This window comes from Podarcis bocagei (genome assembly GCF_964188305.1).
Source record: "Podarcis bocagei genome assembly, chromosome: 7".
NCBI lineage: Eukaryota > Metazoa > Chordata > Lepidosauria > Squamata > Lacertidae > Podarcis > Podarcis bocagei.
This window is the reverse complement of record NC_138132.1, coordinates 42,379,346-42,406,563: the sequence shown is the minus strand read 5'-3', so window position 1 is coordinate 42,406,563 and position 27,218 is coordinate 42,379,346. Positions and strand designations below refer to the sequence as shown.

The following is a 27,218-nucleotide window of genomic DNA, read 5'->3' as shown; positions in this document are numbered from 1 at the left end:
CCTCTTCCTTACTGAAGAGTTATGTGTAGCAGGAAAGCTTACATACTTGTTAACAAAAGTTAGTCAAGTAAAAAGTATATTTTAATCTAAAAAAATTAAATACTGCTGTAAATCTGTCTTGACTTTATAGTTTTATCTTATTGTAAACTGCTTTAAGGGCTTTTCTTTTCTCTTTTTTTACAATCAAATGGTGTATAAATGTTATGACATAAAATTATTTACTTGTGATTCCTTGTTTTGCAGTGGGTTGGACTAGATGACCCTTTGGAGCCCGACCAACTCTACAATTCTATGTTTCTATGAGCTTCATTGGGTGTGCAGCAGGTCCAGGGAAGGGCATGATCTAGGGAGAAGGCGTGGTTTAGACCTGAGGGGCCAGGCAGGTAGGATACCAGAAGGTTTCTATTGGAGAAGGTGGCCCTCAGATTTCAAAAGATTCCCTGCTCTGGATTTCTTCAGGTCCCTGGGCAGTCTGCATTTCTTGTAGAGAATACTGACACACACAAAGATACAGACCTCCTTTGTGTACATGTTCTTTAACACTGCACAGAAAGTTGAATGCCTAGTGAGCCAGCAGAGGGACTGAAATATCTGTCAATTCTGATTTCTCTTAGTTTCTCACTTTTCTAAGAATACATTTAGTTCTCCACCATTCCACATCAGTTTGCATGAAATAATTTTAAAAGTCCTCATGAAAATTCACCAGCATTTTAGTGCAAATTTCTCCCAATATACACATTTTCCAATGCAAATTTGCCACATATGCACACATTTGCAAAGCAATTTCCCTAAGATGATTCACATTTGCATGCTGATATATGCATTTTTATGCACACTTAGCCCTAGTATATGCATTTTTATATACATGGCTAGAGAACTGCATTGCAACGTTCAGAGAAATGCAAATTTCAAAGAACAGCTGTGTTTAGGTTTGTGTATTGCTCTGGAAAATGCAAAAAGCTTCACCTTTAAATTGAATTTCTGCCCCACCCCTAGAACATGTTTTTAATTTGCACTGTAGATTTTGGGAAATTGGGGAAAAGGCAATACTTTTGATTACCCTGGTAGAAACACCCACTATACCAGCACTTCATCTGCTTAGCTGTCAGCCCTCTCCCCTCCCTCTGACTACAAAGCAAAGGGAGGAGGAGCTGGAAAGGGCTCCGTCTGCCACTCTCAGCCTAGGCTCACAACACTTCAGCCGCAGATCTTTGGAAGAGGCTTAAGGCAACAGCCTCTCAAGCGCAGAGGTCTCTTTAGCTCTTTCTCTCTCGCACGCTGTCTCCTCCTGCTGCTGACCTTTGGCTTCCAGTGACAAGCAAAGACCAAACCCAGAAGATTCTCGTCCAGCACACCCTTTCGTGGGGCATCACTGACGTTGACCACCACCACACTGGAGAAGGTATCTGAAGAGAGAGCATTCGGGATCCAACAAGTCTCCATCCTGGAGGAGAAGCCTTTGCCCCAGGGTCCAAGAACTCCCAAACCTCCAGACAAAACACACAGACACCCTCTTTTTCCTGGAGGGTCCAAGGAAAGGTAGTTCTCTCCCTTAAAAGGGTGTGGGGGGCATCCCATCAAGTGACCTGGCTCCATGGAAGAAGCTGTGAGCAATGCTACCGTTTGCAGCCATGACTTTGGGTTCGAACAGGCCAACGCCTCCCTTTCCTGGCCAAGCGTATCTGGAAGTGGCCCGGAGACGGTGATTGTGCCTGTGTTGTTTGGGGTGATCTTCCTCCTGGGCATGGTGGGGAACATGCTGGTCCTGGTGGTGCTTGGCCATCTCCGGCCAGGTGGGCGCCCATCACGGAGTGCCACCAACATCTTCATCCTCAACCTGAGCATTGCAGACTGCTCTTTCCTCGTCTTCTGCGTCCCCTTCCAGGCCACCATCTACTCCCTGCCCGAGTGGGTCTTCGGTGCCTTCTTCTGCAAGTGGGTCCACTACCTGGTCATGACCACCATGCTGGTCAGCATCTTCACCTTGGTGGCCATGTCGGTGGACAGGTACATCGCCGTGGTGCACGCCAAGCGCTCGCTCTGCATCCGCAGCAAGCGCAACGCCACCCTGGGCGTGGGGGTCATCTGGCTCCTGTCTCTGCTCATCGCCATCCCGGTGGCTCAGCACCAGGCCCTCATGAGAGGCCACCGGCAGGCACCCAACAGCTCCTTCTGCTGGGAGCATTGGGCAGACAACCCGGCGGCCAAGCAGGTCTACAAGGTTACCATTCTGGTGGTGGGTTACCTGCTACCTCTGGTGCTCATCACCTGCTGCTATGCCAAGGTGGGTGTCGGGGCAAGAGGGGATGGAGATGGGTGGTTGGCAACAGGTTTCGGAATGCTGCCACAGACTTCTTCTCTGTGGCTTAGTTTAAACCACAACTACTTGATCCCAGAACTTCTTTTGACAGCCTGCGTAAGATCATTAGGTCTAAGACCACGTAAACTGCGCCACTGGCAATCCCAGCGTGTTTGAAGTTAGCCAAGTCTCTAGATCTCTTGAAAATCTGAGATTAAGGAGTGGGAGGGCATTGTCTCCATTTTTGGACTTTTTCTCATGGTCATCTTCATACTTTCTCTCTGTCAGCTATGTGCAGGTCTCTCCTCCCTTGGATGTCTGGCAGAACACCTCACTGCTTTCTTTCCAGAAATGTTCTTCTTCCTGCTCTTGCTCTTTTTCTGCTTTGTTCTCTCTTGTAGACTGCCTTGGCTCCCGTTATTTTCTACATTCATTTTTGCTTCAGCCAAATACAGGCACTAAGATTTCCCTTTTTCTTCTCCCTTTCCAAGTCCCCTAGGACAGTGATGAGCATCAAATGGATTGTGTTCACGGGTGGACACTTTCTGGGGTTCTTGCAGCAAATGCTAAGTTACGGATGGTGGTCTAAGGAGAAAGGTGGTCCTTACTGCACATGTGGACCACCCATGGCCTGAGGGCCAATCCCTAGCCTCAGTGTTGCCCCCAAAGGTGACCCCTTGCCACCAAATCCCTCCCCAAAATTTTGCTGCATGTCTATGTTCATTCTCCCCATGTCGTGTGCAAAGAACTCCCCATAGAGATTTGGCCATGCTCAGGAACTGGGACCTACACCTTAACTCTAATATTGGTAGGTAACCCTTAACTGGTGCTACTCCTGGGCTACACCAGTCTAGCTACTGGTGCTATTCTAGTGGATCTCTATGGCTGATGAAGCCTTGGATTGCTGGGGGTGGGGGAACAGAGCTGCAGTTAGGGGTGTGAATTGTTGTCCATTTCCTTCTGATGTGCATCTATCAAAAGAAGGTCTTTCTCCCTTTTCATGCTCTCCCATTTCCCCATTCATTCAGTGGGATTTCTCTCTGAATGGACATGTTGAGGATTGGTGCTGTAAGGCTGCATGTGCCATGTGCATTACTTAGACAGAGGTTATTCCCTAAGTCGGGGGGACCAAATGTCCAAAGGGTTTCCTGAGAGTAAACCCCACTGATCTCCAAGGGGCTTACTTTCAAGTAGACATACTTAGGATTCAGGCAAATAGTTTGCCCCACCCTGTAGCTCTTCAGAGGGGATTTATTTTTCTTACTCGTATTCTTATTTTTCTTATTCATATTCTTATTCTTCCACGATTATTATGACGTGTTTAATTGCATGCTAGACAATTGTCTCATGATGCACGTTGCCTGTACAGCCAATTTGAAAAGGAAACAGGGCAGTATTATTAGCATTATCTACATAAACACCTGCCATTGGAAAAACAACAACAAAATAACAGATCAGATTGTGGCTTGTCATGCGTGCTTACTCCTGGATTTGGAATTGCAGTTGTTGTGGTAGTTGTTGTAGTATGTTTACTCAAAAGTAACTCCCGTCCTTGGATGTGATTTGGACAACACAACATCCCTGAAATCCTATGTACAACAGAACAAACGGACCTGCCTCATTGCTTTGAGGGGCTAAAGAGAGCCTTGAGATACTGGGGGTGAAGTGCAGAAAGGTAGTCTTAGTAGGACAGGATCCTGCAGAAGTAAGTGCCATTGAATTTAAAGGGGGACAGCAGCCTCAGTCCAGTTTGTTTACTCAAATGTTTAAGTCCCAATCTCAGGATGCTTTGGACAGCACAACATGCCTGCAATGTAGAAAATCCTAATCAAATAACTCCTTCTCAGAGCAGACTGACTGAAATGACTGAACCTAAGTTAGTGTGCCTATTAACTTGAATGACCTACTACTTTCAGTAGAATTAGGCTGAATACCACCCCAGGCCTACTCATAAGGAAGTCCTAATGGGGCTTACACTCAGGTAGGTGGGTTTAGCGACAGAAATGCACAGTTTTGATGTTGTTGTTGTTGTTGTTAAAAATTTATATACTGCCCTATACCCGGGGGTCTCAGGGCGATTCACAGAATAAAATCAAGATATAAAACCACAAAATACATAATAAAAACCAAAACCAAAACCTAATAGCCCCCCCAGCACATTTTAAAAGGGCATAGGATGCCAGCAATTGCCCCCTTGCGCTTGAATGAAGTTAATCCAGTCCTGAGGACTTGCAAACTTGTGAATAGAGGCAATTTCTGCACTCATTTCAGAATTCCCTGTGTGGGTTTGGTTTCTTTTGAAAAAGATCAGCAGAAACTGTGGTGTCTTTAGGATATATGGTTTTTTTAAACCCATATATACAACCAGAGTATAAGATGGAGGGACTCATGGCATTATTACTCCCACAGGTCTTCCTTCTGCATTCAGTTTCCAGGAAAGCCCAAAACTCATCTTTGGGTCCCGCCCAGAGCAAGATGTACTATTTTTCTCTCCAGCTGCTTTGTTGTTGATGTTTAGTCGTTTAGTCGAGTCCGACTCTTTTTGACCCCATGGACCAGAGCACGCCAAGCAATTCTGTCTTCCACTGCCTCCCGCAGTTTAGTCAAACTCATGCTGGTAGCTTCGAGAACACTATCCAACCATCTCATCCTCTGTCATCCCCTTCTCCTTGTGCCCTCCATCTTTCCCAACATCAGGGTCTTTTCCAGGGAGTTTTCTCTTCTCATGAGGTGGCCAAAGTATTGGAGCCTCAGCTTCAGGATCTGTCCTTCCAGTGAGCACTCAGGGCTGATTTCCTTAAGAATGGATAGGTTTGATCTTCTTGCAGTCCATGGGACTCTCAAGAGTCTCCTCCAGCACCATAATTCAAAAGCATCAATTCTTCGGCGATCAGCCTTCTTTATGGTCCAGCTCTCACTTCCATACATCACTACTGGGAAAACCATAGCTTTAACTATACGGACCAGCTGCTAGCATTAGCAAAAAGTCACACACAAACTTCTGCCTACTGTTCTTGCACCTCACAAGAGGATGCCACTTCCAACATTATTTATTTTATTTTAGCATATTTATTACCCAACCTTCACCAAAGGTAACAGAATGAGTTACAAAACAATAAAACACAACAGGCAGTAAACCATTAAAACAAATGCCCACCAATAAAATCATACGCAGAAAATAAACCATCATTTCACCTTCCCAAGACCTGGACAAAAGAATATACACCTTTCCCTTTTCCTATGAAATAGCTGGGTCCAGGTGTACTTCAAGGGGCAGGGAGTTCCAATGTCTGGGAGCCACCTTTAACAATAATTGAAGGAAAGCCTGTGTTGTTTTATGATGTTGTTTGTTTGTGACTGTTTGTAGTGGAAGGTCTGTGTATTTAAAGCATTTTTAAGAGAGAGTGTGAGAGACACTCAAAGTGTATTTATCTCTTCCCATAACCCCTGTGCCACATATTCTCTCCAAGGCTTCTCAATTACCACCCTTAGACCATTTGTCCCAGTTTGGATGTGTGAATATTTCAATTTCTTTCAATTTCTCTCCCTCCCCCCAATCTTAAGTACAGTTCTTCACATTACCACATCAGTATGTGGTGTTGTGGGTTTTTTTTTTTTAAAAAAAGTCCTCGTGTTACACACATTTTAATTGAGTCATCATATGAGTTTTCATTCCATTTGCATATGAATAAGATAGTAGTTCTGAAGCAAGAAGTGTGATCCCTTTATTTTTAGGTGATGTACAAGTGTGTCATCAGAAGACTGTATCTTATGATACATGATGTTTTGATTACCTTGTACAAAGTGTGTGTGTGTGTACCTACCATCTTGCATGATAATTTAGGGACACCATTTCAGCTGATTCAAAGTTTCTGAACTGATTAAACTTTGCAGTCCTACTTTTTAATGTGTTTTCTTTCTGAGCAAAATTCAGACAGAGATCCTTTGCAGAATATAATTTTCTTCTGCAGGTAATAGTTGGAGCAGTGAAATTGCTCGCATCAAATTCTATCAAGCAGGTGGATTACATTAGCACATAGTGTGTCTGGGCAAAGAAAACCTTTCCAAGGAGAGGAATAGCTATGATCATCCTTGTGTAATTTTTTTGGGACAAGACCTGGTTACACAAATTGCTACATAGTTTATAAATAAGTTTTGGAAAGACCACAGGGAATATAATATGTACAAAAGTAAAATATATTTATTGTCTTTGGCCCTGATCCTAGAATCCTAGAATCATAGAATCATAGAGTTGGAAGAGACCACAAGGGCCATCGAGTCCAACCCCCTGCCAAGCAGGAAACACCATCAGAGCACTCCTGACATATGGATGTCAAGCCTCTGCTTAAAGACCTCCCAAGAAGGAGACTCCACCACACTCCTTGGCAGCAAATTCCACTGTCGAACAGCTCTTACTGTCAGGAAGTTCTTCCTAATGTTTAGGTGGAATTTTCTTTCTTGTAGTTTGGACCCATTGCTCCGTGTCCGCTTCTCTGGAGCAGCAGAAAACAACCTTTCTCCCTCCTCTATGTGACATCCTTTTATATATTTGAACATGGCTATCATATCACCCCTTAACCTCCTCTTCTCCAGGCTAAACATGCCCAGCTCCCTTAGCCGTTCCTCATAAGGCATCGTTTCCAGGCCTTTGACCATTTTGGTTGCCCTCCTCTGGACACGTTCCAGTTTGTCAGTGTCCTTCTTGAATTGTGGTGCCCAGAACTGGACACAGTACTCCAGGTGAGGTCTGACCAGAGCAGAATACAGTGGCACTATTACTTCCCTTGATCTAGATGCTATACTCCTATTGATGAGGCCCAGAATTGCATTGGCTTTTTTAGCTGCCGCGTCACACTGTTGGCTCATGTCAAGTTTGTGGTCAACCAAGACTCCTAGATCCTTTTCACATGTACTGCTCTCAAGCCAGGTGTCACCCATCTTAGATTTGTGCCTCTCATTTTTTTTGCCCAAGTGCAATACTTTACATTTCTCCCTGTTAAAATTCATCTTGTTTATTTTGGCCCAGTTTTCTAATCTGTCAAGGTCGTTTTGAAGTGTGATCCTGTCCTCTGGGGTGTTAGCCACCCCTCCCAGTTTGGTGTCATCTGCAAATTTGATCAGGATGCCCTTGAGTCCATCATCCAAGTCGTTGATAAAGATGTTGAATAAGACCGGGCCCAAGACAGAACCCTGTGGCACCCCACTAGTCACTCTTCTCCAGGATGAAGAGGAACCATTGATGAGCACCCTTTGGGTTCGGTCAGTCAGCCAGTTACAAATCCACTGAGTGGTAGCATAGTCAAGACCGCATTTTACCAGCTTCTTTACAAGAATATCATGGGGCACCTTGTCAAATGCCTTACTGAAATCAAGGTAGGCTATATCCACTGAGTTCCCTTCATCTACCAGGCTTGTAATTCTGTCAAAAAACGAGATCAGGTTAGTCTGACATGACTTATTTTTCAGAAATCCATGCTGACTATTGGTGATCACAGCATTCCTTTCTAGGTGCTCACAGACTGTTTGCTTAATGATCTGCTCCAGAATCTTCCCTGGTATTGATGTCAGACTGACTGGGCGATAATTATTTGGGTCCTCTCTTTTCCCCTTTTTGAAAATAGGGACAACATTTGCCCTCCTCCAGTCTGCCGGGACTTCGCCTGTTCTCCAGGTATTCTCAAAGATGACTGCCAGTGGTTCTGAGATCACATCTGCCAGTTCTTTTAATACTCTTGGATGCAGTTCATCTGGCCCTGGAGACTTGAATACATCCTCTCTGACAATGTCCAGAAGGGAAAGCAGCCCTTGCATTCCCTTCTAGGCCACTATGTTCTCTGAGACAGGTGTGGCTGGAGACATGTATATTAAGGGCAGAGGAAGGTGGAAGCCTTCTGGGTGAGAGAGACAGGAATGGAGTGAGAATAGCTCCCTTTCCACAAGAGTACAGCCCTAAACTTATCTCACCTCCTTTCCTCATTTCTTTTCTTCCCCTCCAGCTAAGATCTTGGGAACTTCCTCCTTCCCCTTCCTGTGGGACTCAGGGAGTGCCACTATCACAAAATACAGAAGGTCAGGTCTAATGGACTTGATCCCCAATAAAATGTCCTTTTCATGACAGGTATTGAGTCAGATTTGTCTCCCACGGAAGCTGGGACTACCTTGAATAATCCATGTTCCCAGCCCGGGTGATGCTAATGCAGCAAACTAATTGAACTGAAGACAATAAGAGTTGGCTTTCTTTCCCCTTTAATGCACACCTGTGCAGACCTTATGAAGCATTAGGCTTGAGTCAAATCCAGAATGTACCCACATGCCTACTTGGCTTTATGAACCCCACCCCTATTCCTGAACCACGACAGGTCCTATTCTACATACGTGCTCAGTCATGAGACTAGTTCAACACCTGCCTGCCTTTTCTCAGGTGGTTGTGTGTCCTGCTTTACAGAAGACAGTCCTCTGTTTGAAGTCATCCTCTATTTCATGGGTGGGCAAACTAAGGCCCGGGGGCCAGATCCAGCCCAATCGCCTTCTAAATCTGGCCTGCAGACAGTCCAGGAATCAGTGTGTTTTTACATGAGTAGAATGTGTTTAAAATGCATCTCTGTGTTATTTGTGGGGCATAGGCATTTGTTCATCCCCCCCCCCAAAAAATATAGTCCAGCCCCCCACAAGGTCTGAGGGACAGTGGACCAGTCCCCTGCTGAAAAAGTTTGCTGACCCCTGGTCTATTTCAAGGGTAGGAAGCCTATTCATTGAATGCAACCTATAGAAACCTAGGAAGCTGCCTTATAGTGAGTCAGACCATTGGTTCACCTTGCTCAGTACTGCCTTCCTTTCAGTTAGTAGCAGTGACCCATCTGCTGGGAAGCTGGAACAGCAGCTATGCTCCCCCTGGCGAGTCACTTCCACTTTCCTGAGTGGCTCCACCTCCTCACCCCAACAAGTCCAAGGGGAGGGCGACTTGTCGTTGTGTGGACTCTCCGCGGATACCCAGTTATGCTGACTCTTGGTGCTGGGCCAGGTGCAAAGATGAGCAAAGTGATAAGCAGCAACGTTCAGCAAAGCGAAGAGCACGAGCGGAAAAACTGTGACAAACCAAAATGGTCAAAGGCCTGGAAACGATGCCTTATGAGGAACGGCTAAGGGAGCTGGGCAAGAGGAGGTTAAGGGGTGATATGATAGCCATGTTCAAATATATAAAAGGATGTCATATAGAGGAGGGGGAAAGGTTGTTTTCTGCTGCTCCAGAGAAGCGGACACGGAGCAATGGATCCAAACTACAAGAAAGAAGATTCCACCTAAACATTAGGAAGAACTTCCTGACAGTAAGAGCTGTTCGACAGTGGAATTTGCTGCCAAGGAGTGTGGTGGAGTCTCCTACTTTGGAGGTCTTTAAGCAGAGGCTTGACAACCATATGTCAGGAGTGCTCTGATGGTGTTTCCTGCTTGGCAGGGGGTTGGACTCGATGGCCCTTGTGGTCTCTTCCAACTCTATGATTCTATGATTCTATGATTCTAAGAGTTAGGCTGGTGTAGTTGTTAGATCAGGACTTTGGAGACCCATGTTCAAATCCCCATTCAGTTAGGAAGCCTTGGACAAGTCACTGGGAGTGGCCTAAGCTACCTCCCAGGTTGTTATGAGGGTAATACAGCAAACTAATGTGCAGGAGCATATTGTTCCACTGTAAACCCACCTCAGGTGCCAACACTGCAGGGAAGATGTGGATCAATCGAAGGAAAGGTGATCAGTCTTACTTTGGGACAGGCAGGTGACTGGAGCCAATGAATGTATGTTTCCTTCCAAGCAAAAAATTCTGTAGTGTGGCTGCTTGGGAGTAGTTTGATTGCCTTCTGCTTCATTGCTTTGTGTGAGTATGCCAGCAAGAGGTATACATGATAGATTTTCTTTTAATTAATTGGCTTAAGTACGTAAAGTCTCCTAGCATTAATGGTTAAGCACATTCATTGCTTGGTTACAGTGCCTGCTGTAACTGCGTTTTCAAAAGGTTAATCTAAATTTTGTTGGTGCACTGCATGAATCCCCCCCCTCTTAATGTCATTCTTTAAAAGAATAAAAATAAAATCTCCAGTGAGTCTAACGTACCTTATCTTGATCCTGGAATGGAGTTAAATAAAAGCAAAACCTTTATGCAGAGATTATTTACCTGTAAGTAAATAATAGACATTTGTTTACAAGCAGCTATGTAAAAAGAAAAAGTCTCTGTCGAGGGGAAGGGCCATAGCTCAGGGGGCGGCATCTGCTTGGTTTGCATGAAGAAGGTCTCAGGTTCAGTCCCTGATATTTCCAGGTAAGGCTGGAAATGTCCTCTGCCTGAAACTCCAGAGAGCTGCTGCCAGTCCGTGCAGACAAAGGTGAGGGAACTTTTTCAGCCCAAGGGCCACATTTCCTTCTGGGCAACCTTCCGAGGGCCACATGCCAGTGGTGGGCAGGGCCAGAAACAAAAGTGGGCAGAGCAATGAATGCAAATGCCACCTTTGCACAGTAGCTTAGTTTCTGCACGTTCCCCTGTTTATCTATTTATTATTTACAGATATATTTATATACCACTATATCACAAAAAACATATCATCCTCTATCCAGGGAAGCAAAAGGTCTCATCAGAGTTCAAGGACACATTCCAGCCAGGCAAGAACCCCCAAGGTGCAAAGCAGAGTCAGCGAAGGGGGCAGCCTGGGAAGGTGAGGGGTAGGGGTAGGGGGTATTCTCCGGAGGGTTTGGAGGACCAGATAGAGAGGCTTGTTAGGCCACATTTAGCCCTTGGGAATGAGCTTCCCCATACCTGGTATAGACAATACTGAGCTAGATGGGCCAGTGGTGTGACTCACTGACAGGCACCTTCCTGTGTAATGATCTACTAAGCCTTGGGTAGGCAAAAAACAGGCTGGGATCTACTGCTAGATCTTTTTGAAACCTGCAGTAAGTAGATCACAAGAATGAATCCCTGGGCTGAGCATAATGCTCAGAAGTATCTTTGTCCTTCTTCAACTGCTCAGCTGCACTGAGCCAGTGTTGAGGGGAAGTCCATGTGGTGCCCCCCAGATGCATGTTGCTGGACTTTGATTCCAGCTCTCATCATCCCTGACCAATGGTTCTGCTGGCTTGGATTGATAGAAGGCAGAGTCCAACAACATCTGGAGGGCACCATATTGGTTACCTCTGCACTTGGTTCCAGTTGGTGGCTGTCAGAGATCCTGTATAAAGCTAAGTAGGCGACACAGGCTGGGTGCCTGCCCACCACTGTACTTAGCAACACACACCTGCTGAGACTGGCTGTGCCTCTTAGAGATCATAGATGAGAAGTAGGAGCTCTCTAATATAAAGATATAAATAGAAGCCAGTACACAACATTATTTGAATATCCAAGGAGACAGAACCATTCCTGTTTTTACAAGACATGCTTTACCCATCTGCATACTCAGTTAGTTCCATTTATATACCTGCACCTGGCATGTAAGAACCCAAGAAGCTGGATCAGACGAGAGACTTAACTGGTCCAGCATCCTCTTCCCCACAGGGGCTTTGCCTGATACCTGGGCAAAGCCTGCAAGGAGAACATTGGGGCAATGGGCTTATCCTCTCGTTGTTCCCTGGCAACTGGCAAATCAGGGCCAGACTGGAATCTCATGTTAATTACATGAATGCAATTAAGTCATGTGGATTTTGTTATGTAAACAGCTGCTCCGGGGGAGCCTGAACAACCTCAGCACCACTGGGAAGGCAATGTGAATACTTTCTCTCCTTGCTATGGTCAGACAATGATCAATCACCTTTCCAAAGCATTTTTGTGCATTCCACATTAGCGTCAGTGGAAGATTCAACTGAAATCTAGAGAGCTGCTTCAGAAAGGCTGCTGATTTTCATAACAATAAGAATGCATGTTATTTACATTCAGGCAATGAGCATTATGCCTAGTCTCATCCACAAAGGAATATTGCTTCCAAACGTGAAGGTAGCATATAGCCACCCCAGCTAGTAGCCATGGATAGAGAAGGGGGAGAAATTCAATCCAGAACACATTCAAAGCAGATAGGTAGCCGTGTTGGTCTGCCATAGTCAAAATAAAAAAAAATCCTTCCAGTAGCACCTTAAAGACCAACTAAGTTAGTTCTTGGTATGAGCTTGTATCTGAAGAAGTGTGCATGCACACGAAAGCTCATACCAAGAACTAACTTAGTTGGTCTTTAAGGTGCTACTGGAAGGATTTTTTTTTTTTTTGACATTCAAAGCAGAATCTGCCAAATAAACACTATCTGACACAATATATGAAACAAAACACAGTCACCCTCGAATGGAGTCAAATGGCTGAGTCCAATTGTTGAGTTGAATGGTTGCCACCGAAATATGTCAGTCACAATTTTAGTCCATCACACTCCCCTAGTAAACTCAACTCAGAAGACCACTTTTCCCCATTGCTAATAACAAGGTCAGATCTCACTTCAGTTATCCATGCACTTGTCACTCCCAGACTGGACTACTACCATGGCCACCTGTTAAATTTGGCTTATAGGGTGGGGAGTGCTGGGGGATGTAATAACCTGACCCACCAACCAGATCCAACTGCCCACCCCGGGATTGCATCAATGCCATGAGAAACGCAAATAGCAGAGAGCTTCCAAAATGAACCCCAAAGCAGAAAACAATGTGTCTTAAGATGCTGAAAACATGGGTTTTGTTTTCCAAACAGCCCAACGTATTTCAGCCAATTATTGTTTAAAAGCTGTCTTCAGGGGCTATAGCAACAGAGGCAATACATCATGTGAATCATTTCTACTCAACATTTAAAAACAAACTAAATTGATTATGTACAAATTGCATATAAGCCTAGATAAACGAATCAATGTAGGAGAGGGACAGATCTGATTCTGGCAGGGGCCATGGCTGGGAGCAAAGGGTTGAACCCTGTGCTTCCTGCACACTCCATAGTCTGGCCCTTCTGCAGGGCCACCGGTTTGGTTCTGAAAATCAGCTATGTGACCCAGGCCACACTGAGTTTGACCCTCACTTTTTGACCTTCACCCTTCTGTAGCAAAAGCAGCTTCATTCATGCTGAAGAGGGAGATAGCAGCAATCTTGTGGAGACCTTGCGCTTCATAGAAGTACAAAATTTATTTTTGGCTGGCAATGGGAGGGAGACTAAGGTAGGAAGGACAGTGGGCACCGGTGACTGCTGGGAAATGTTGGATTACATGTGTAAAAATGGAGGTGGGACAGAATGGTGTGCTCTGGGAAAGGGCACTGTTAGCTGGATTGGAGGCCCAATTTGGTTCAAGACCCAATTTGGCAATTCTGATCGGGTCCCAATTTGGACTGGATCTTTCCATGCCTGATCCAACCTGAGCCCTGAACCAAATCAGGGGCCTTTCATAGCCATGAGGAGCCTTTTATAGAGATATTTCATACGGTTGGACAAAGAGGAGGGCGGGGGAAGGAGATGGTGTTGGCAGAGAGTCTTTGCTTGCATGATCTCCTTCCCCCTCCCCCTCCCTTGACCACATGTCCACCCTCCACAAAACACACTTTTGACAGCTCTTGGTTGCTCCAGGTGGACCAATCCCTTTCCAAGACTGGCTTTCAGTGTGGCTACCCCTGTTTTGTGGAACAACAAACCTGTGGAGATATGACAGGCACTCTCTTTTTTTGTCCTTATGGAAACAATTGAAAACATTTTTGTTTCACCTAACTTTTCTAGCTAGGTGAAAAGGGCTCTACCTTATGCATTATTTTCAACCTATCTTTAGCTGGTTTTTCGGTACTGTTTTCAAAACTATTTTTAGCTGTTTTGTGGTATGAGTAAATTAATACCACCACATTCTGGCCAGGCAAAGTCACCTGAGGAGAGCACAGGGTTGGTGCGAGGTGACCTGGTGAGAGTCCCAGGAGATGACAAGAAACGGCCAGAAGGCTGCACTTGCCCCCCACCCTGACCTAGGGTACCCCACACCCCTGATGCAGTAGAATAAGAAACATCTATTGTGCAATAAAGCAAGTTTCTTCCTTTCTTTCCTTAGGTTATACGCCATCTTCAAAAGAAGGTGAAGAATATTTCCAAGAAGTCAGAGAGATCCAAAAGAAAGGTAAATTAAAAGAAAACAACATCCAATTACCAGGGAACATTAGCAAGCAAAATATTGCCTGCCCCAGCACTAATGTATAACTGATCACAGAGCTCTGTAAAATTATTCTGTCATGCTCCATCAGAAGCATATACTTTTGCAGCGCTGTCAGCCAGATCACTATTTAGATGCGTGACTACGGCTTGTGGTTTTGGTCTGTTTCCTTCCCAATTATGTATGTGATTGATTCTGATACTGATGTCATTAATAAATTGTAGCAGACGCTTGTCTCTTCACCCAGGTGACCTTTGGAAGCTGTACAAATGTAAAACTCCAGAGACATTTATCTTGTTCTGTCAAAATGACGTCTAAAGTTGGAATACGTTTAAGTTCACAAGCGGGGGAGCAGACCTCCCACCCACCTCAAATGAGTGGCCTGAAGAGGCAGGAAAAGGGGCAGAGCAGGGGTGGGCACCTGTCACAAGATTTGGTTGGGATCCTAATTCAGCATGTCGGAAAGCACCTTGCTTTGGTCTGAAGTATTTTGGAGACTGCCTAATTTGGCTTGGGGTCCGAATCTTAGAATTGTAGACCTGGAAGGGACCACCAGGGTCATCTAGTCCAACCTGCTGCAATGCAGAAATATTTTGCCCAACAAGGGATTTGAACTCACAACCATGAGATTAAGAGTCTCATGCTCTACCAACTGAGCTACCCAGCAGAAACCACTTTGGACAAAATGAAGCTTTATTCACTATGATGGGGAATTAAAAAATGGCTACTGTCTTGTCATTTGCAGGAATAGTAGTATCTGTTCTCCAGAGTAGATAAAAACCTGCCAAATTATAGGCAAAATATATCCTTGTGGTTTGGTGATAAGTTATCTTTAAAGTCTGATTATATTTTCTATTTCTTTATACCATAACTGTACAGTGGTACCTCAGGTTACATATGCTTCAGGTTACAGACTCTGCTAACCCAGAAATAGTACCTCGGGTTAAGAACTTTGCTTCAGGATGAGAACAGAAATCGTGCTCTGGCAGCGGGAGGCCCCATTAGCTAAAGTGGTGCTTCAGGTTAAGAACAGTTTCAGGTTAAGAACAAACCTCCGGAACGAATTAAGTTCTTAACCCGAGGTACCACTGTACTACGGTATAGATACTGATATCAGTTCCTTGCCTTTCTGACACCATTTCCCATGCAACACCTCTCAGCCTCCTAGCTCTCACCCAGGACTCCACCCATCCACCCTGGCTCTCACTCAGACCCCAAAGAAATTCACAGATCAATGCCAAAAACTCATGCAGTGGTACCTCGGGTTAAGAACTTAATTCGTTCTGGAGGTTTGTTCTTAACCTGAAACTGTTCTTAACTGAAGCACCAGGTAACCCGAGGTACCACTGTAATAAGAAGAGTTCCTGCAAGATGCTGGCATCACCTATATCTCTAGGCTTACTTTTATGGGCAGGCGTCAAGGTTGACAGAGCTTGCTCAGGCTGCTCCCAGCTGTGTCCCACACACCTAGTTCCAGGCTACAGCAGATTTGCTTTGATTGGAATTTCTTAGGGGGTCTAAAGGATGGCAAATAGGACACCACACCACACACAATTCTTTCTCTAGCCTCTGCACATTTCTCCTCTTCTAGCGGGGAAGGAAACATGTATTTTTTAAAAAATTGTTGAATTCTTCAGGTGCTGTAGACCTTTCTGAAGGGATGAAAAACTTCAAAATAATGAGATTAAGGAGGAGGAAGCTAACAGGCAGCACTACCCCCTGGATGTAAGAAAACAATTAGTGGGAAGCAGGTTGTGGGCAGGCCATGGATGTAACCAGGATTTTTGTTGGGGGGCAGGACTTTGTTAGGGGGGCAGAACTGACATGATTGATTGATTGATTGATCAATTAGTTAAGTATTTCTATTGTTTTACTTGATCTGGGGGGGCAGCTGCCCCCTGCCCCCCCTGACTACACCCATGGGTCAGACAGCATGGCAGTGCAATGCCCCATTCACCCCCGTAGGCAGGCCTCCACTGAATACAACAGAAGGATGGAGTAGTCTTGTACTTTGCCACATACACAGAACTTACACATCATTCTCCATTCGTCGCAGACGCTGTGTTCTTTCAATGCCTGGCTTTAAACATTCAAACAGCTTTCAAGGAGGAAAAATGAGGGGATTAACTTGTGTATCAAAGGGGAGAGAATAAATCCTGGATGTAAGCCATATTGCCTGTGCTGCTCTTCTGTTTTCAGGATCATAACTCAGACCGTATAGTCCCATATAGCGTCCTCTTTCAAGCCAGAATAGCCAGTGACTCTTCTCTCCTTTGGCATAGGAACTGTGCAGGGCTGCCTACAGACATTAGACCAGGGTTTCCCAAAATTGGGTCTCCCACTGGTTTTGAACTACAACACCCATCATCCCTAGCTATCAGGACCAGTGGTCAGGGATGATGGGAACAGTAGTCCAAAAACAGCTGGCGACCCGAATTTGGGAAACTCTGCATTAGTTCACCTACTGGATCAGGCCATTTAGGTCAGCATCATGTTCTCACAGTGGCCGAACCCTTTGCTTATGGGAAGCCAACAAACAGAACACAAGCATAATAGCAATTCCCAGCAACTGCTGTTCAGAGGCATACTGCCCCCAACAGTGGAGGGAGAACATAACATAGCCATTGTGGTGGCTAGCAGCTAATGGTGGGCGCTGACATTGGTGCTGTGGTCTTGGGGCCACAATAGATAGCTACAGTCCTCCGTTTTAAATTTCCCAAAATGCTCCGGGAGAAATGCCCTTGGTGCCTTAGGGGTCAAATTAATACAAGGACTTTGAACCTGGCTTGGTAGCAAATGGGCAGCCAATGCAGGTGCTTTCACAATGATGTCCCATGTTGTTAGCCATGTTGTGCTCCCATCAGTAGTCTGGCCGCTGCATTCTGCTCCCGCTGGAGCTTCCGAACCAGGCCCTAGGGCAGCCCCACATACAGCATATTACAGTAATCCAGCCTTGAGGTTACCAACACATGGACTACAATGTGCACATGTACATAATGCATATACTGTATTGCTGGCAATAACAGACACAAAGGCATTGTATTAGGGGAAATTGCTTTCAAAAAGGTGTATGCTAGAAGAAATGCACACTAAAATGCTGCTACATTTTTGTGAGGACTTTTAAAAAATTGCAACCTATGCTGAAATGAAAATGAGAAACTTGGAGAAATGGAAACTGGCAGATTCATCCATCCTTGTGAGTCACAAGTTCTCCCAGAGTATCCCCATTGCCATCTGCAAAATGTTGATGGGAGGTTGGAGGCCGCTTTTGCCAGAGGGCAGCTATTTAGCATCTGCTTCCCATCTGCAACAAGTGGGAACAACAAACTTTCTTGCAGCGCTCTTAGATGGGTGACTCAAAATGATGAATGTGAACTGTGATCCCATTCCCATGAGCAGCATATGATTCTCATACTTTAGACTGGCTGGTGGCCCTTTTATACAAGAGTGGTTGGTCTTTGCAATGCAGTTCTTCCTCTGCAGCTCTTACATTTTTGGGCTACTACAAGACTAGCAGAAGTTGAATTAATTGGTTTGGATTGAATCTAAAAATCATTTCCCCATTTGGAGCATCTTCTGCTGAGATATTCTTCCTTGCTCTACCTTCCTCTGTCCATTAGCTCTCTAGTGATATTACATTCCATAATATGATTACAGACTTTGCCACCTATTATTCTGGTATAGATGAGGTGGGGAGGGGGGAAGGCGAGGGAGAGAGAGAGAGAGAGCACATTCAGCACAGATATTTGAGTTTTGGTCTCAGTTTTGTGGCAGATTGCTCCATAACATTTTGTAAGTATGTTTACACTCCTCTTTGTAGAGAATGAGCACCGCCTCTTCCATTGCCAACCCTGCCCAATAGCAAAGGGTGCCTTCTCCTATTCTCTCTCTCTCTCTCTCTCTCTCTCTCTCTCTCTCTCTCTCTCTCTCTCTCTCTCTCTATCTGCTTGCTGCCACCTGTGCATGTGTGGACAGGGATGGGTGAATCAGTCAATTTCAGAGTCTCTCAGTTTCTCCTTTTTCTTCTTTTTTGCAATTCATCTTTATCGGTTTCTCCTTTTTCCAGTCTTAAGTTCAGTTCTTCACATTTCCAAATGGGAGAGATGATTGCTTTATTCAGGTCTTACTAGCAGGCTTCCCATAGGCAATTGGTTGCCTCTTACTGTGAAAGCAAATGTTGGACTCAATGGGTCTTTGCCAAATCCAGCAGGGCTCTTCCTGGGCTCTTATGAGCAGCTGCAGGTTCTCTAACAGAGAGTGCCCTTTCTTCACGTGTGCTTCACCTTCCCTGCCTCCACTCCACAAGCTGCTTTGTAATTATTTTCCAGAATTACCAAAATGTGCTGTCGAACATCTACGCAGCTCCAAATGGCTGTGTTCTCTGAGCCAAACACAGGTAACCAAAGCAACATGATTAGGCCGCATTTCCAACAGCACTTTAGCCCATGTGAGGTTTGCACTTTTGCAGTGATGTTTGAATGATGACTCAAATTGAGATTACACTCAGGCACCTGATAGAAGCCAGTGCTAAAAGGGCAATGCAGACTATACCAGGATGTTGAGCAGGGCTCCCCTGTAATTGACACATCCTGTAAAATCCAAATCAGGGCCTGCTAATGGTGGAGTGGAAGTGCAGGCCATCATCACCATCACACAAAAACACATACACACCCAGGGCCACAAACCCCTAAAGGAAGCATGAAATAATAGCCAATCTGTTAGGATCAGAGTGACTGCAATTCTTTGCCCGATTACCTGCAAGTGAGCTTCACTGAACTCAGTGGGGCTTTATTTATGACGGCATTGGCTAAGAACATAAGTGCATCAGGCATCTTTTTTTTCCTGACTTCTCCAGGCAGGGCTAGGAGACCCCCCCATCTGAAATCCAGGAGAGTTGCTTCCAGTCAGTGCAGGCAGCACTGAGCCAGATGGATCAGTCGGTCTGTGTTGGTATATATATGGCAACTTCCTGTGTTTCCAACCCAGCATCCTGTTCTCGCAGTGACCAACCAGGGAGCTCGTAAGAAGGACCTGTGCACAACTGCCCTTTCCCCATGAGTGAATCCCAGTAACAGGCATTCAGAGGCATAATGCCTATTGCCTCTGACCGTGGCTGGTAGCTGTTGATAGCCTTTATAAAATAAAATCAGCCCTGCAAAATCAGACCAAAGGCCCATCTAGTTCAGCATTCCACACGCAGGCAGGACGTGACTACAACTGGAGACATCTGGTATTTATAGATAGACAGGCTGAGCAGGTAGGAAAACAAGCGTGCAGGCTGTATGAATCCCAAAGCAGCAGCATTCCAGCACTCCAATAATTCCCTTGCCAGCCAGAAACTTCTTGGCAGTCATCTCCTGCCAGCCTAATTCAATCACATGTTTACAGCTATGTTTTGCTAATGGGAAATAAAGTTTTAGAGCCAAGCCCTGGATGTTTATCTTCTGCCCATGCATGAGCCCCCGCAGGTATACGTACAAAGGGAATGACTTGCCTGTGGTGGTGTCACAGCTCTGTGCCTGCAGTGCTGTGTTCTTAGACCTCTGGCTATTAGCAAACACTATTTCCCTCCACTCCACACTGAATCCAAAGGGAAAACAAAGACACTTCTTTCTTTTGGGCACGAAGCTAATTGGGAAAGAAGCTAATTAATGGGTTCTTAGACTGTTCAAAACAGCTAAGAGGATTAGCCCCCCCATTGACTAAGTTCAGCAGTTAATTGCAGCTATTTTCCATTTAATGTGTTCCAGATGGTGATAAGGCTATCCAGATTGATGATTATTCTAGCATCTTCTGACCATTTCTCAGTACCGCCTCTTTATAACATTCTCTTTTGTAATTGGTTATAAGTGGAGGTTGTCTTTGTTTTGTACAAATGGTTTGTTAAATGCCTCTTGCAAATTTACCGTGTGCTATTTCTGTTACTGTCTGTGTTATAAGTAGGACGGGGAGAGTGGAACAGAATTTTGGGAGGCAGGCTCTAGAAATAAAAAAAATATGATAGAAGTGTAAAAAAACTATCCAACCTACACTGCTGTGCAACTGCACACAAATTAAACATGTATTCCTTCCAGATGTTTTGGACTACAACTCCTATCATCCTCGACCACCGGCCATGCTGGCTGAGGTTGACGGTAGTTGCAGCCAAAAGCATCTGGGGAAGGCTGATTTGCATCCCCCAAAGTCAGCCAAATCTGTTTTAGTTGGTAGCAATAATTTACAATAGCCAGACCACATTCTGTGTTGTTGATGTTGTTGTTAGAATTACACACCCTTCACTCTAAGGTCCCAGGGCAGGCTATACAACTATCAAAACACACTATTAAAATTTGAAAACCTTTGTTTGCTTTTGTCTTCTAGACCGCTCAAACAGTGCTGCTGGTGGTTGCTGTCTTTCTGATCTCCTGGCTCCCGCACCACATCATCACTATGTGGGCTGAGTTTGGGAAGTTCCCCCTGAACGATATCTCCTTCACCTTTCGCATCATCGCACACTGCTTAGCCTATGGGAACTCTTGCATCAACCCCATCATCTACGCCTTCCTGTCGGAGAATTTCCGCACAGCCTGCCGGCAAGTCTTCACATGCAAGGGCCTCCTTCAGCCGCCCCCTGCGGAGAAGATGGTGAGGATCCGCATGGAGAACTTCTCCACTTCTCACTCGACAACCAACGTGTGACAGGGGGCGGGGAGGAAGAGCTATCAGCAAAGGAAGAAACAAAAGAGAAACGCAGCAGTGTCCAGAAATTCCTTGCACAGGCACAGGTTCATCTCAAAAGGGATGGGGGGAAAGGGGTGGGGGAAGCAGACCCATTCTGGATGTTCCCTCTGTGACATTAATGGTACTCACAGGAGCTGTCCATTCCTCATCACCACCATTGCTCATAATTGTGGCTTCAGAGTGGCAGCTTTCTGAGATGTTTCCAACGTTTTATGGAGGGGTGGCACCTAAAGCTGCTACAGGCTGAGATTTAACTGTGGTTTACAGCTGACAGTAAGGGAGCCACTTAAACCCTGCCCCAAAAGAGGATGCTGGTGTATAGGAATGAATTTAGAATCGCTGTAAATTCAACAGAAGTACAATGTGGGGAAGACACTGGCCAAGTGACTGGTGGGCATGCTCACTCTTGACAGGTAACTTCAAACCCTCCCAGTCTATCCATACCCTTCTTAGGGTTCTTTATTTTTAAACTGGACTTGGACCTCAAAACCCTTGAAAGTAAGGGCTGTCCTTTGTGGAGCAGGACACATATCTGCTTTCGCTATTCATGAAGTGTAGTACATGTCTTATAGAAAGATATGTTCATGTGTGGAGTAAGTCTATTTAGCAGTGACGGATAATAAAGGTAGGAGGATGAAGGAAGACACACTAGAAGGCAATTGTTGCCATGGATCCATAGTGCTAAAGCTCACTTTTATCTCCACCACCTCACTTGTGAAAAGCTTCCTTGATTATATCATGGTGAGATGCTGCATTGCACATACCAAGACATTTTGAATTTTTGGCCCAAGATAATTTTGCCCTTTTGATGCAGAATGTACATTGGTATAGTCACTCTTTTTTGCATAATTTATTTAAAAAAACTGATCTGTATTATTTATTCTTGTTTGGGTATTAATAGGAATGAGCTATTTAGGGCACTGATGCCTCCCTCTCAACCACTGAAAATTATTTCAGCTACTTTTCTGGGTTCTGATGTTTCAGCATGCCCTGCCTGAATACTGTTAAGTATAACTTCATAGCCATAAGGACTAGAAACTTGTTTCTCCATCTCCAGTTAAACAAACAAACACTTTGATTTGCAGGAAGCAGAAATCTGCTTCTAATACATTTCGCTTCCAATGCAATCCTCTGTGCTTATTCCGTATCCTGCAGAAAAGGTTGCCCAGGCATAGCCCAGATGGCCCAATTCATATGTCTAAGTGGCACATTTATCATTTGAAACACAATGTGCACAGCTTCATTTGTGAAAAGTGTTGATGTGACACCAGTTCCCTGCACAGTTCTGACAACATGAACAAGTCTATCACAAACCTCTGCTTTTGTGATGGTGTTGCTCAAATCCAAGGACTATGTTCAGAGCCCCCTGGAGGGTAAAAATTAAATAGATCAATCTCTACAATCAGAAAGAGAGTTTGATCTGATTCCACCTTGCCATGAAGACCTGTGTCCACATAGCTGTGTCTCCAAAAAGTAACCATGCTGTGTGTAATATTCCTGCCCGATCACTGAGGTCTTTGAGAGATTTTCTAGTGGTACTCCCATGGTTCAGATGAATGGCTTGTAGTCGCCAGGAGCCATGCATTCAGTACTGTAGACCCAGTTTCATGGAACTTTCATTCAGTTGAGGTCAAGCAGGCCTGCTGAACTTCCAGCACCTACTGAAGACTTTTTTTAGTTCAGCAGGAATTATGATTTTACAGTCTTAATTGATTTTTGTCATTATTGTGCTGGGGATCATCTAGTCCAACCCCCTGCAATGCAGGAATATGCATGCATACAGGGATCAAACCCGTCACCTTGGTGTTCTCAGCACCATGCTCTAACCAACTGAGCTAACCAGCTTGTACACAGCTTAGAGACTATAGTAATCATGATATAAAATGGCAGATGCAGGTGCACACCAGATCCGGCTAAGATCCGGTAGGGCATGGGAGAGACAACAGAGGGGGAGAGGCAACAAGAATAATCAGAAAATAGGAGAATGGTAGAGGCAGAGGCAACGCATCATGAATGTTAAGAAAATGTCATTAGACACATGTATGCTTTGTGCTGAGCTTCACTATGGTTTCCATAAGGCACCAATCTCTCTTTCTGTTCAGAGACACTGCCTGCAAACTGTGTGATTGAGTATGTATATATTTTTATTTCATTCTGCGAACCGCCCTGACACCTGCGGGTATAGGGCAGTATATTAAATAAATAAATAAATAAATAAATGTTCATGTAAAAAAACTGTGCATTATCTGAATACATCAGACTAACCACCAGGCTGTGTGTTTTTTCCTACACTGTGTTGCTGTCGTAAAAATGAGAAACACCATCGTGATTAGCCTGCAGTGGGAATGTCCTTTGCTTCACTCTGCTGTGCAAAATTGGAAAACACTGTATTAAAACATTGTGTGACTCCATGTTCAATAAGTCTCAGTGCTTTTATTATTATTATCAAGAAAAATAGCCCTAATCAACTAGCTATCAATCCTGCATGGTGCTGCTTCAGGGACAGGCATAGAATAATAGAATTGTAGAGTTGGAAGGTCATACTTGGAAAGGTAATGAATGAGGAGGCAAGTCTAAAGTCCAAGAATTATTATAGAAAGTGGTCCCCAGATGTTCCACAGGTGGTCATTCATAACTGGCCAGTAAAAAACCCCAGCACAATAATGAAAACAAAATTTGAACTACAAGCAGGAATTCAAGTCATTGTAAAAGCTTCCATGGATTTAGGAAACTCTAATTGGGATCAGAGAGGTAGCATCAAACTAGCCTTTCTGGATCCTGGTGTATGGGATAAATTTTGGTCTCTAATGTTTGCTGAATTTATTCAAATTAAAAGGTTGTCTCAATATCCACACCAACCTTTCTCTGCACTTAATTCAGAAAGGAAATTGCAATTTGTAAAAGGCAACTTGAGCAGAAGGGGCAGGAAGTTGTAGAGCCATAAGACTCCTGCCTTTTGTTACCTATCCTAATAATATCCAGATAGGTTCCAAGACAAAAGAAGAAGGGAAGATTCATTATATTGGCCCAGTTGCAGGTACAGTACTGGAAGAAATATGCCCAGGTTAGAGGCCCCAAACTCCTACCCTGCTAGCAATATATTTTCCATAAATCAAAGGAATTATCCATTAACAAATGCTCAAGATAAGCTCAGGCCTATGAGTAATTATAGAAAAGCATATTGTGATACCTTCAGCTCTCCTTTAAGATACCATAACTGACTAGAAAACATCCAGAAAAGTCTTAACATTCTTTCCTGGGACCTGGCAGGTTGGGATAATAGGAAGACAGATAAAGTTCTTTTTAATACAGGTATCAAGCATTTGGATTAGCAGCCAAAGTGGGTTATGCTAGGACAACAAGAGTTGCATAGTCATTTGAAGGTCACATCCTATTGGTGCTGGTACAACCACTGTGGCTCTTGCACCAGCAAAACTGGTGGCCTTGCAATAAGTATGTATATTGCACCCACATGCAGATATCAGGCTGGATTTAATCTGTTAGCTCAATGTGAATACCATTGAAGTAAATGGGTCAAATCAAGTCTTAACTCTCTTTGATTTCATTAGGAGTTAAGTTGAGCTAACAGACTGGCTTCGCATGCACAGGAACATAGGAAGGTACAAATATTTTCCAGTCACAAATCCTTTTAGCTCAGTATTCTCTACACTGACAGGATTGTCTACACAATCCAGGATTAGAGGTAGGGGCTTTTCTCAGCTCTACCTCATGATGGCTGGAATTGAACCGGGAACCTTTGGCAGGCAAAGCATGTATTTCACCACTGACCAATAGTTCATGCATCAAGAAAAATGTGCAAATGGCAGAGGGACAAGAAGAGCCCATTGAAAAGTTCTGCCCCAAATTCTCTAACTGCTCTGGCTGCTTAGGTAAGAACAAGAAACAAAGGGTGCTTCAGGTATAGGTTGTCATTCTTTCTTTGAAGTTGAATCTGACCTCTATAGGTGAAAACAGTAAGGGGATCACACAGAATAGTTCCTCCCTCCCCTTTATCTGATGGATGTGCTCACCTAACACACAAGCATGAGCCTACATGAAACTGAGAAGTCAGATAATTCCATTCCAACAGTAATTTATGCTTGTGCCTTTAATGAGTACACATAGTTATTTGGTTGGGCTGCTCTTTTGCACAGGTTCTCAACCTAAGTACACAGAATGTTTGATTGCACTTACACAGTCAAGTACCTATTCAAACATCACTTTAAACTAGAATCCTTTAGTGAGACTCAGGGCTTTTTCTTTTTAGACAAAGCTTCTTTAACAACAGGTTCCATCCCTGGCAATGGAGTCCTTTTACGAGCTGCAGTTTCTATTTTCCGGACAAGGTCCACATCCCACTTGTGGGTTACAAAGCTAACTGCAGTCCCAGGGAACTTACTGCCTGTGCGACCAATACGCCCAACACGATGCAGATAATCGTGCAGTGTTGCTGGGAAGTCATAGTTCACAACTAGCTCTACATGGGTGGTGTCCAGGCCCCGGGAAGCAATATCAGTGCATACTAAGATGTCGAATTGGCCTTTCTGGAAGGTGTCAAAGATGCCAGCTCTCTCAAGTGCTGGCATCTGTCCTTGCAGGCGTAGGTGTTTAATTTTATGATCATCCAAAATGTAACCAAGCCAGTTGACAGTGCTGGCCTTGTTGCAGAAAATCAAAACAGCTCCAGATGAGGGCCCCCGGTCTTTCATAAGCTGCAACAGCTCCACCACCTTGTCAGCTCCTTTCAGACGCACAAACTTTTGCTCAACATGAGGTTGAAGACGATGCAGACTAAAGCTGGTTAGGACATTGAAGCTGCTCAGATCAGTGACTTTACTCAGCAGGTCACCCAACCCCTTTGGAAGGGTGGCTCCTACAGCCACTAACTGGGCTTTAGGATTCCAAACATCACCAAGTTCCTCAGGGCTAGTGGCAAAGAAGGCATGCCGAAGCACATCTTCCACAAGGTCTACAAATGTGGGATCCAGCAAGGTGTCCACTTCATCCAACACTAGGCAGCACAGCTTTTCCAGGGACAATCCCCTTCTCTGCAAAGCCTTATACAGTGCACCTGGTGTGGCCACCAAGAGATCAGCAGGACCAGCCCGGAGCTTCTGCTGGACAGAGTGTTTGCCCCGGCCACCACCTATATCTGTCACTTGCAAGTCCAGTGGAGTGCACAGGTAAGAGGCAATGCGTCGCACCTGTCCTGCAAGCTCCCGGGATGGCAACACCACCAAGGAGCGGGGGGCAGGGATAGCAGCGGCCCCATATGTGAGGGCCGGGGATTGCAAGAGCCGCTGGATAAGGGGCAGTAGGTAGGCCAGGGTTTTCCCACTGCCAGTCTCTGCAGCACACAGCGCATTGCACCCCGTCAGAAGGGGAGGGATGGCACGTATCTGCACAGCAGTGGGCTTAGAGATGCTGAGAACATCCTCTAAGATGGAGGCCAGCTGTGGCTGCACTCCCAGAGCTTGGAAAGAGGAGGGAGCAGCATCAGCAGCATCGGGGTTTCGCTCCTGAAGCGCCTCCTGTCGCATTCGCTGCAGCTGGAAATAGTCCCCCCGAGACAAGCGATGCTTCCAGCCAGCCGAGACCAAGGGCGGCTGTTCCCAGTGCCCCACCGTGTGGCGAGCGGCTTGACTGAGTTCCGGCCGCCGGCTCCGCAGCAAAAGCTTCCCGGTCCGAGGAATGTCAGCTGCGGGGGCGCCTCTTCCTCTGCGCCTGAAGGAGCCCCGCTCCAGCCGAAGTTGCCAAGCGCGCGGGATCCGCACCACCTTCTCCTTCTCCGACTCCGGTGCGAGCGGCGGCCCGCCGGAGCTCGGGCGGAGGACCCATCGGTGGAGAGCCAGCCGCAGCCACGGGGAAAAGTGGGTCGGGGCGCCCCGAGAGGCCCCGCACGCGGCGAGAGCCATGAGACTGAGCCTCCGCAAAGCAGAATAGGAAAGTTTCGGTAAGAGTCGCGTTCTAATGACGTCTCAAACCCGCTCTTGTTTCTATTCGACGATCGGCCTTACCGCATGCGGTCGTCGCGTTCAGAGAATGGACAGTTGGTACGCCATAGAGAAAC

The 27,218-nt window shown here is 45.3% G+C and overlaps 2 protein-coding genes across 3 annotated transcripts; one reads left to right on the top strand and one right to left on the bottom strand.

The window, feature by feature from the left end:
* Positions 1–1,166: 1,166 nt before the first annotated feature.
* LOC308591596 (galanin receptor type 1-like) lies at positions 1,167–22,876 on the top strand. Of its 2 annotated transcripts, XM_081202363.1 has the most exons (4): positions 1,167–2,284; positions 14,330–14,395; positions 20,503–20,562; positions 20,789–22,876. In XM_081202363.1, the coding sequence occupies exons 1-4, from the start codon at positions 1,595–1,597 to the stop codon at positions 21,104–21,106; spliced, it is 1,134 nt and encodes a 377-aa protein (XP_081058489.1). In that variant the 5' UTR covers positions 1,167–1,594; the 3' UTR covers positions 21,107–22,876. The 2 variants fall into 2 exon arrangements, with proteins under 2 accessions (XP_081058489.1, XP_081058490.1); XM_081202364.1 differs by lacking the exon at positions 20,503–20,562.
* Positions 22,877–25,241: 2,365 nt separating this feature from the next.
* Positions 25,242–27,158, bottom strand: DDX28 (DEAD-box helicase 28). The gene has a single exon (XM_081200887.1). It carries the CDS (start codon positions 27,061–27,063, stop codon positions 25,396–25,398), a length of 1,668 nt encoding a protein of 555 aa, XP_081057013.1. The 5' UTR covers positions 27,064–27,158; the 3' UTR covers positions 25,242–25,395.
* Positions 27,159–27,218: the final 60 nt, after the last annotated feature.

Bases quoted from the DNA above. Each gene is read 5' to 3' on its own strand.
- LOC308591596 (XM_081202363.1), top strand. From the start codon at position 1,595: ATGGAAGAAGCTGTGAGCAATGCTACCGTTTGCAGCCATGACTTTGGG. The intron at 2,285-14,329 runs GTGGGTGTCGGG...TTCTTTCCTTAG, and splicing joins TCACCTGCTGCTATGCCAAG to GTTATACGCCATCTTCAAAA. The intron at 14,396-20,502 runs GTAAATTAAAAG...TATTCCTTCCAG, and splicing joins CAGAGAGATCCAAAAGAAAG to ATGTTTTGGACTACAACTCC.
- DDX28 (XM_081200887.1), bottom strand. From the start codon at position 27,063: ATGGCTCTCGCCGCGTGCGGGGCCTCTCGGGGCGCCCCGACCCACTTT.